The sequence below is a fragment of the Hakea prostrata genome, chromosome 6, assembly GCF_041222555.1.
Source record: "Hakea prostrata isolate BN-2017 chromosome 6, UWA_Hpros_2, whole genome shotgun sequence".
NCBI lineage: Eukaryota > Viridiplantae > Streptophyta > Magnoliopsida > Proteales > Proteaceae > Hakea > Hakea prostrata.
Window position 1 is genome coordinate 39,412,212 of NC_142605.1, and position 11,454 is coordinate 39,423,665.

The 11,454-nt window shown below is 36.2% G+C and overlaps 1 protein-coding gene across 1 annotated transcript; it reads right to left on the reverse strand.

The window, feature by feature from the left end:
* Positions 1-6,538: 6,538 nt before the first annotated feature.
* Positions 6,539-9,785, reverse strand: LOC149014024 (methionine gamma-lyase-like). The gene is made up of 2 exons (XM_089159259.1): positions 8,897-9,785; positions 6,539-7,442 (listed from the first exon to the last, which is right to left on the reverse strand). The coding sequence occupies exons 1-2, from the start codon at positions 9,678-9,680 to the stop codon at positions 6,856-6,858; spliced, it is 1,371 nt and encodes a 456-aa protein (XP_089015385.1). The 5' UTR covers positions 9,681-9,785; the 3' UTR covers positions 6,539-6,855.
* Positions 9,786-11,454: the final 1,669 nt, after the last annotated feature.

Below are 11,454 nucleotides of genomic sequence, written 5' to 3' on the forward strand. Positions count from 1 at the left end.
TATATATATATGATGAATCCGTGAAAGGCTATATATATATGCAGAAATTATATATTTGTGTATAACTTTTGTGAGCTTTGGCCATGTTTCAAGCACTCCTACAGTGGGCTTAATTAGTATTGGCTATCAAATAATAACACAATTAATTTGCTTAATTTGATTCCCATTCCGTTTTGCTTCAACAGATTGCTTTAATTCTTGAAGATCCAACTCATGCAAAAAAAAAAATTCCCTAATCAAATAAAACTTCAAAACAAGTATAGTGTTTAATGTTATGGAATTGATCTGGGTAACAATAACATACTAATTAGCTGATTAAGTACAATAACAAGCTTTTCTTATATCAAACATTTAATTTTTTTTTAAACAAAGGCATCCTTTTATATATTAATAATAACTGTTGATTCTTAAAATATCATTTGCATGTTATCTCCAAAAGTTCGGTCCACGATCAATCTTGGCTTTTGAACTTGTGTAAGTAAGAAGTCGATGTTTGTTTCAACTCAGTTTCTCAATAAACTTGCTTTTTATCAAAAGAAAAAACTACAAGAAGTTTGACATTAGAAAATGTCTAATTTATTTCAAGGTTTTCACCAACACTCTTCCGATGTATATATTAACTACTCAGTTTCTCAATAAACTTACTTTTTATCAAAAGAAAAAACTATAAGAGGTTCGACATTAGAAAATGTTTAATTTATTCCATCTTATTTCAAGGTTTTTACATGACACTCTTCCAATGTATATAGTTGCAAGCATACAATGAAGTAGAACCTCTATCAAAATATATATAATTATAACACTTCTTTTGTAAGAATAATTGCATGAAGACGTGTATAAATAATTAAAATCATTACTTACAAATCATAATAAGTAATTAATTGTAAAATGAGTACAAAAATGCAGATAATTAAATTAAAATCTATTAAAAGTTAAAACTTCTTCAATACATATATATATTTCTTAATAAATTTCTTAGACCAATAATACAAGTATTTGATATGCAAGCTTCATTAAGTTCTATATAAGGTATTAGTTCTACTTGTGAGATTTTATAAGCATAAAGATAGCTTAGAACATGGAGGAGGGTAGGGGGCATGGTTCATGTATGCAACTTCAATGATCACTTTTTTTTCCGTTGAAACTCCAATAATCACGTTGGAGAACTTAAAAAAAAATGTCATTAATTCATAAGTTTAAATGGTTGAGTTAGGCAACAGTCAAAAAGACTTCGTTGGATGTGGACCAGATATGGTCCACACCAATCTTAGATTTACATAAACTAGTTTAGAACTTGAAGGAGGGTAGGGGCACGGTTCACCTATGCAACTTCAATGATCACATTTTTTTTCTTCTTCCCGAAACTTCAATAATCACTTCGAAAAACTTTTAAAAGAAATATTTAATTAATTGATAAGTTTAAATGGTCGAGTTAGGCAACAGTCAAGAAGACTTACATTGGATGTGGACCATGTGGTCTGGGTATGGTCCACACTAATGCTAGATTTATATCAAATGTACGGTTTACCTATTACAAATACTAAATATCATCTCAAGCACACACAAACAAGTTAAAAGAATAAAAAAAAAAAAAAAAAACACACCCAATTGTCATATAATTGATGCGTACAAAGTATAAATTTTCAAATTCAACAATGGATCAGTTCTCAGCTACTTTATATTATTATTATTATTATTATTATTATTATTATTATTATTATTATTATTATTATTTTAATATGGGGTTAATGGTGGTGTATGAGCCATCAGGGGTAACAGCCTAGGGTGATAAGATTGAAGAGATGAAGCAGTTACATAAACCCTTATACATTTTATTACACTTCCAACTAATATCATGATAAAGAAACATTTCCTAATGCTTTTTAAATTCAATTGAAATATCATCAAATTTTAATAATATGAACACATCTTTTTACTTAAAAGAAAATGAACACATCTTGGTTTATTTTCTTATTTGATCACCTCATATTCAATTGTTTATATTATTAACATGACTATCCTAAGACTTGAAATGTGGAAGACTAAACTTTTGAAATGGCCGCCCTAACTTTCCAAAGCTTGAAAAGCACCGCAAAACCATCATCAGCAGCTGCATCACTATATATAGAATGCTTACTATATTTTTACATCATCTACATCCACCACTCTTCCTTAAAGAAAAAAAATGTAAATATCTGAGATTTTCTTTTGATATTCATTCTTGATTGATAATTTGTTTCAAGATAATAAAAAAAAATTCATTTTTCCAGCTAAATTGCCGTCCAAATAGTAAACATCTACATCCAAAAGGACCAGTTTTGGTTCATTTATATAATAAAAGTAGAATGCATTGTAAGAAGACAAATCAAGGATACTTAGTTAATTGAACTATATATAAATGTCAATATATTGGGGAAAATTATTTATATAGCTCCTTTCTAAGCCGTTAGATTTAAATTCCTTTGGTTCCTATAAGCGACTATATCTATCCATGTCAATCATCACTAGTTAAAAAGAAACCTCCTTTGACAGATCAATTAGGCAGTGATGAGTCACCAATCAACTAAGAAAAGACAAAATAAAATTCTAAGTAAATTAATTAATTATTTAATACAATAAAACATTAATATTCATAGTATTAGATCTTTATTTTCATAGAAAGAGGGAGTGCCAAAGGCCCAAAGCATGCGTGTTAGCCAATGCAGAACTTTTCTAATGATGAAACCAACACCTCTTAGTGAAGAAGTCGTGTGTTCGACTCTTGTGGAGGCATATTAATATCCCCATCCCCGACTTAATAAAGCTCCATTGTACCAAAATAAAAATAAAAAATAAAAAAATTGCGTTACTAATTTGTGTCACCATAATTTATTTAGCTTTTTTATTATTATTATTAATTTCTTTAGCTCTTGTTTATTGTTATTTCCCATTTTCAATGTGGTCCACAATACTGCATTATATGAAATATTGATGTGACGATTAATTGCAATTATTTTTGTCATTATTTAATTCATTAAATGAGTCCCGTGTTCAATTGTAGAAATTAATTTTAATTAGATTGATTGTTAATCTTGGCTAACCGCAGTTGTCTCAATTGAGGTACACCTTTAGTATTGTAGGGTTGATCTTCAACACAGTTTTTACAAAAAAAAAATAAAAATTTTGAGATTTACTCTATGCAGAATTTTAAATATGAGAGAAGAAACTCACGGTTTATCAATCAATTCACTAAATCTGGGTTCTCATCAGTTTAACAAGTAACAAATATTTTAGGATTGGAAAAAAAAAATTTTAATTTTCTTTTGGTAAGGTAAGAATTAGGGTTGGTAATTTAATCTTGACAAGTTTTACTTTTTTATAAAATGAGAGAAATGAGGATACATAAAAATTTTTAGTTTTTTTTTTAATTCCTCCATGTTTGGGGATATAAGGATATTATTTTTGTAACGGGTCAAGTTGGGTTGTGTCACTAAAACCAATCTTATCTTAGGGATTTAGACCTTAATCAAGTACTATCCAACCCTAGCAGGGCTTAAGAACCCCCACTCTTAATCCAAATCCTATCTTATAAAGATTGGTGGCTCCAATAAGATTTGATTATCTTGATCGACCTTCTACCTATAGAGTGTTTATCTTTGTCAAAAGAGTTAATCCTTTGATGTGACTAATGAGGTATTTGGCTAAATAGTTGTCTAACCTTAATTTACATATAATTTTAATTTAACTAAATTAACAAAAGGTCGATAAGACTAGCTTGGATTGGTCCGAGGACTAACCTTATCCTACTTGATCCTAGCATGATTAATTATTTTGTAATCTAAATCCATTCTTTGAGTTGACAAGTCAAGCCAAAACTTAAGTCAAACTCCAAGTGGGTTTCGATCAATTGATTGGGCAAATAGAGTTTCTTGACACCCCAACGGATATAGAGATTTGATTAGATCATCGCTAGTCATCCAATTGTGAAAGAACTTTGTGATATTAATTGGGTGTTTTTGGTGATCACTAATTCTAAATGGTTATTTTTTCTCCAAATATGAAGTTCATTTGGACCAGCTTATGAACATGTTATGGCTACATTTTTAAAATATTATATATATAAATATTTGAAAGATTTTGAAAGATTTAGTTTGTCCCCTTATTTCCTACAAATGATGGCAATGATCGGTAGAGAGGTGATTGATTATTTGAAAGAAATAAGAAATAAATGCTTAAAACCTTAATACTATTATTTTAAAAATAATATATATATTTTGTCCTTTACGAAAAGGTGGTTGCTACAAAAGAAGCATATATTTTGTCTCTTTCCACAAAATTGTTAGAAATAAAGTTGAACATAATAAATTATACATAAGTATAGTTGGAGAAGCTAACTTAATTCTATTTTTTTGCCAAAAAAAATTCTAATACTACATTAATTAGCTATTAAGACGTAATCTATGACCTAACATAATTCTTCATCTAAGTATATTGAAGGAAAATTTATAATAATATAAAGCTTTTTTTTTTTTTTGTTTTTAATTTATTTAATGAAATGCAAAATAATTTAGAATTTATTGTCGACATTATATCTGTTGATGAGATCAAGGAGTACGTGGCTTGATCTTTTCCATTTGAATCATCAACGTTGATGATTACCCTTACTTAAAAGGCTAATTTTTAGCCGCAATAGTAACCCCTCAATGAAAGAAAAGGCATGATGATGATGACACTAACAATAATATCATTGAATGTATTTTATAACATTTAATTTATTCGTACTTGCTTCATTCATGGTTGCATATATCATTCATCATTCATCATTCATCATTCAGTAGCCCTAAATGTTATTAACCTTAATTTCAGGTAGGTTATTGGGTATAAGAAGAATGCAGAGAAAATGGAGTGTAAATAAGAGAGAGAAAGAAGATAATTGGAATTGTCAATCAAGAGAGGGTGGTTGTTATCCATTCATTGCCAAGCTCCATTAGGACCCAGCCCAGCCCAGCCCAGCCCAGCCCAGCCCAGCCCGTGTACATACCTTACCTTCATCATCGATTATATCCAGATTTCTTTCAACCAAGTAGATCTTTTCTAGTCCTATTCACTAGATCATGTGTATGACCATTTTAATGCGACAGCAGCCAGGTCTACATCGATCGTTTGCACCCATTGAAATCTCAATAAAATTAATTAATCTCTCTCGATCGTCTGTCTCTCATCTTAGCTACTAGTAGCTAGTTTAATTCTTCTATCAAAATTGACATTCAACCCGCTTGCTTAATTAATTGAATATTATACGGTATCCTAACACAGGATTAATTAATTTAATTAAACTAATTATCCTCAGATAGATCAAATTCTGCTGAGCTCTCCCATGTCTCTTTCTCACTGTGCAATTAAGCCTCAATCACGTTCATAATTAAGCTCCAATTGGGGGATATGTCATCGGATATTCTCTTCAAATTCGCCAACTCTCACCATCACCAGCTCCAAAACAAAAGAAAACAAAAGAAAAGATTAACAACAAACAACATCTTAATTTTCAGTCCCCTAAGTATAATTAAGATAGGGATTAAGTAAATATAAACCCAATCATCTCTGAGTTAAAGGACTTATTAGTTGTACGATCGATCATCAAAACAGGAGCACGCTAACTAACTAGTACATGATTTCAATCATTGAAAACAAAGGAATATCCACCTTAATCCTTAATTCCTTAGATTTTCTTCTTTTCTTTATATCCCGCACGTGTCAAATGTATGTGTCCCTTCTCACTAAGTATCTACCTGCACCATATCGTCCATACAAATTATTTTTCTTTTATTTTCTCCCTTTCCTCCCCAGGTATTCGTACGGAACCTTACAGTTAAAATACTATAAAAATAACAAAATTATAATACCACACACACTGGCGTTGGACACGGTGTGGTTGAGTGTGTAACATAAACTATATATGACTTCTCCTCATGTCATGTGAGGTCGCTATTTCTTAAGACAATCTAAGATACCACCAACGAATAATCACTTTGAAAATTCTGTTTAATGATGTGTTCTTTCTTCCAATCTACCACAGCTCTCATTGTGCTCTAATTGTCTCTAATTGTCTAATGGTGTTGGACACCAATTAGTGAGTTTCATGGCTTATTTATATAGTACAGGAATTCTATATGGGATTTCAAAAAATGCACCACTGAGAGATGTGCACTTCAAAGGATTCGTCCTATACCCAATCCCGCCAAAAAATAAAAAAAGAAACTAACTGTAGTTACACAATCCTGATTTAGTTAGGGATCCGACTAAGGAAGGCAAGAAAGTAATGAACAATAAAAATTCGAATAGTGATAGTTCTATTTAGCATACCTTTCTCTTGTATTCTCATACCTTTTTATAGCTTTTAAATGTATGAGTTTGAGTGGGACTTAAACCTTAGTCAGGTTGCAGTATGAATCTTAGTCATTGAGTCCTACTCAAATATGAGTAGTTGAGTTTTGACTAAATACCATTTCTTTATTTAAGAATATTATTTAGATTCACTTTGCTACTCAGCCTCTATACTTATTCGACCGACCTTGACTTGGTCAGTTTAATTTGATCCGAGCTGGTCAGACTAGACTCAAACCGAACTAGTTCAAGTTTATTTATTCTTTCCTCATCACTAGCATAGATAAAATGACAAGGTTTCTACCCGAGTCATCACAAACTGTACAAAGTAAAAACGAGTTTATCTAGTAGATGCAAAACAGTTCACATAAACAATAGTCGACAGAAACTTAAGCATCCATGAAGAAAGAAATTAAGTTCCCTAAACAAAAGTTCCAAATATTAACTGAGAAACACCATTATATAAGAGAGCTAGTTGTATGATGCATGTTTCTAACAGAAACTCTTGGTATTGAATAGCCCACCATCTTGGGTCCTAGCTAGAGCCTTCTCGAATTGGCTCCATCGCTGTTCCACACTCCCACTGTACCCGATGGACATCCTCACTAAGCCCGGGGAGATTCCGGCAAGCTTCTGCTCCTCGGCGGTCATCTCACTGCTAGTGCTGCTTCCAGAGCATGACATGAGGGTTTCATAATAACCCAGGCTCACTGCCATGAACCCAAACTGGGTGCAGTTCTGTAAGTGATGCATCAAGCGGTTGGCTCGCTCCTCAGTCTCCATGTCAACACATAGAATACCCCCATGACCATAATCCTTGTTGGCCATCGACTTCAAAAGTTCGTGTTGTGGGTGTTCTTCGAGGCCCGGATAGATGACCTTGAGGCCCAAATTTTTCATTCTTGTTGCATAAACAAGTGTTCTGTGACAGTGTTCCTTCATTCTCAAGCCCAAGTGAGGAATCCTCTCCGAGAGCTCAAATGCCACCTTGGGATTCATGGTTGGGCCCAGGAGCATGAGAGTTCCTTGATGCAGGTCCATCATGGAGTTAATTAGGCTCGCAGGCCCACAAACCGCACCTATCATTTTATATAACATATGTGATCAGTAAAGCCACACCATTCCACACAAAACACCAGCCCAGCCCATCAGCCCATCTGCCCGACTCAGGGTTACTACTGCCTAGGACCCATGGAAATTTAAATCTAAAAAGAAAAATAAAAATGAAAGGAAATTTCCAAGGGCATCAGTGTAATAACATCATCCAACTCCACTTTCAGTCATAAGTGTCCCCACGTATTTTTTTTTCTCCACAAAAAGTTGTATATTCTTAGATGGTTATTGACTTTAACGAAAGAATGGGTAATGCGACGAGAGTACTTTGTCATAATTGATTGGATGCAGCATTAGTCTCCACATGATGACATCGAACATTTTTTACCAAAAAAAACGCAGACATGAACCTGAACAGAGTGAGAAGGGTTGCCCTATATTTGGGGGGAAGAAGCACTGTATTGGCATATTATCCCCATGTTTTGGATGGATCATCATTGTGTCCATGATTGGTGGAATCTTTCAACCACTTCCTAATTGTGCAAGAGGTGTATTTTCATTATGGCATAAATATGGTTAAACAGTTTTGTAATAAATCATACCATTAAATATATGGAATTAAATTTGAAATAAATCTGAATTGTTAGATTTCTAAAATTGTTCACCTAAACAATTTATATGGTCGTTCAGCCACCCCATTTCCTTTTATTTTCTATAATAAATATATGAAACAGTTATTTTGCCTTATCGTACATGTCATTTTTGCCCAAATTTAGGTCTAAGGACCAAAATATCACTTGACAGTCATTGGCACCCATCTGCCCAAATTTTTGAAAAAAACAGTTGATGCCGTATCGTAAAAATAACATATATAATGTATGTGTACATATATTTGTTAAAATATGCTTAGCTGGCATAACAGTGTTATGCCAATATGGCACGTACGTGGCATATTTTTCAAGAGCTGGCACGCACTTGAGCGCTGCCCGACGCGACATGGTGAGACGCGACGCTTTTAGGACGCTTTCTCATCTCTTATCTCATATCACAGATGGCTCAGATTATATTCTGAGTAGTAGGGTCCACTCCTCTTAGGGTTTCTTATGTAACGGCTCTTACCAGAACCCCCATGCCACTTGTATGGAGGAAGATCTCCATTGAAAATTTTGACGATCCCGCTGAACAAGTGTCCGAAGCGAAACTCGTTGTAAGCCACAACTTACAACAACTTAAAAAAGAAAAAGACTACCGAGATAAAAGAGAGTTGTCCGGACTATCCATGGGTGAGATGAGATAGACATGGATCCGATTCCAGACTATTCCCTTCTTCCCTATTGGATAAAAGCCGCAACGGTTTTTCCCGTTGTCGCCGCGTTAACCGGAGGAAGCACAAAAAGGTGACATAAGCATGGATCGGATGAATGAAAAAAAAAAAAAAAAAAAAGAGTACGCATACATACATACAGACAGACATACATACCTGCAATTACATCGGCCCCACCGCTGATGTACTTGGAGATGCTATGGACCACGACATCAGCACCAAGACGAGCAGGAGAAAGGACCATGGGTGTAAATGTGTTATCCACCACTACCGTTACCCCCTTATCGTGCGCTATCCTACTCAGCTCCGGTATGTTACTGACCGTCAGAGTAGGGTTAGAGACAGCTTCCACGTAAAGTACCGTCGTCTTCCCCTCCACGATCGCGTCCTTCACCATGTCCAGATCCGTCACGTCCACGAATGTGGTGGTAATGTTGCAAGCCCTCGGCAAGAAGTGAGTCAGCAGTGCATGGGTCCCCCCGTACAGCTGTTGAGATGCCACAACGTTTCCGCCGCTGCTGCACAGCTGCATCAGGACCGACGAAATCGCCGACATGCCACTTGCGGTACAATACGCAGCCTCGGTTCCTTCCATGGCGGCCATCTGACGGCCGAGATTAAGAACCGTCGGGTTGAAATGACGACTGTAGATGAAAAAATCACGATCCGGTCCAAGCTCTCCGGAGAACATACGCCGCATCGTCTCAGGCTCCATTACCGTGAATGTCGCCGACGCCTCGATCGACATGTTAACGCCGCCGTGCTCGCCGAACTCGTGCCTCGCCATCGCCAGAGCCTCCACCGGATCGTCGTTCCACACCTTTCCCGCTGGAGCTTTCTTCGCAACGATGAAATCATCACCGCCATCCAAGTGATCGTCGCCTCCTCCGTTTCGCTTCATACCAGATAAAAGAAGATTGAGAGCTTGCGTTTCGGCCATTTTTTGTTGCCGTTTGGCAGAAGAGAGCGAAAGAAGCGAAGAAGCTGTGAATAAGGATAAGGGTAGAGAGAAGACACGGCGGTAACTGCCCTTCTTCAGCCTGCGCCAATATGGCTTTATATAGCGTGGCCGCTCTGTAATCCATCCAGGGAACGGAAGGGAGTTGTTGGTATAGTGAACCTAGTCACGTATTGGTCCAGATGGTTAAAATTTTAAAACCACACTCGGTTACGGCTTACCTTTTTTTGGTAAAGGTTACGGCTTTACCTACCTATTCTACGTTTTACCCTGAAAAAAAGGGAAGGTTCACGATTATAGAAAGGACGATCAAAAAACCGTAATTTTCGTGATATACGATTATATTTTATTTTATTTTATTTTGTAGGATTCACACGAGCTGATTCCCCTCGGCCCGGTCTGGTACTCTGGTGTGGATTAGTTCAAATGAATCTTTCTTTCAGCTGTCCCGATGAACCCCATAAAAAAAAAAAAAAAAAAAATGTTGAGGGCGTGGGAGTAGGGTAGGTAGGGACATAGATAGGTCAGCATTGGCGGGGCCAGCCAATCAGACGGATGCTTTTAACGAGTTGCCAGCAAAGTAAATGCATCCGTAGAAACACGCGTAACACATGAAATTAGAATCTGATCAGTGACATGTCAAATCATAAACCAGGTGGTGTGTGCATGTGCGCAACGTGCTGATAAGTCGTGTACTGTCACATCCAACGGCTGAGATGCAGACTTGCACCGAAGACAAAAACACGCGGCGACGAACTGCATGCATCAGGACCCAGAATGATAGGAAACCGGTCTCCGGTCTCCGGTCTCCGGTCTCCGGTCTCCGGTCTCCGGTCTCCGGTCCGGTTTGAATGGAGTGGAGCCATGGATTTTACAGAACGCAGCCCAAGTGTAATACTGTAGAAGCGGGTTGTAATATGTTTTGAACGTGTGGCTCACAATGGATGGGTTGGAGAATCATCAACGAATATTCTTTATTATCCAATGGTGTTCCAATATCGGCCTCCAGTCCAGTGTTGAATATTCCAATTTGTGATGGAAATGATACATACGCATGCATGTGTTGTGTTCGTTCCTAAATAAATAAATAAATAAATAAAGAGGGATTGAGAAGATATTCGTTGTCGCCTGTTTGGCGGATAAGGGATTGGATAGATCCGCGTCGTTATCCATTTAGACTCCAGGGCGCATGAGGGTTTTCGGATATGATAGGGCGGGCGGGTTTAGGTGGGTGAAATAGATATCTAGCTGATATCTAGCTCGTGTTCAATCAAGTGCATTGACACGAGCCAAATCACTGCTACCGGAAAAAAGAAAAAAAAAAAAAAAAAGAAAGGGGGAGGCTGCTTCTGCCATTATGGAAAGTAGAAGAAATATAAATTGCTCTGTTTCTTCTTCTTGGCTTTTGGGAAAGAATGTGGACCACTGCCACCAGCGGGGCCACTTATATTATCTTCCTGTTTTTCTTCAGTGTGTGAATCTTTTCATGTTGGGAAAGGGAAAGCTATTCCACTATCGAACTACTTTTATCGTTTTAGTACTGAAAACATCTTTTACTCTGTATGCGCTGAGAACTGCTTTACATACTTTTTTTAGCAAGGTGGGGGACTGATATGCCAGGAAGCGAGCGAAAGCTGGTCTACATCTATATTAAGTTATTAGCGATCGACGTAGAGAGAGAGAGATAGAGGATACTATTACTGCCCAGATCAGATCAGATCAGATCTCAGATCAGATCTTTCACATACCCATATGT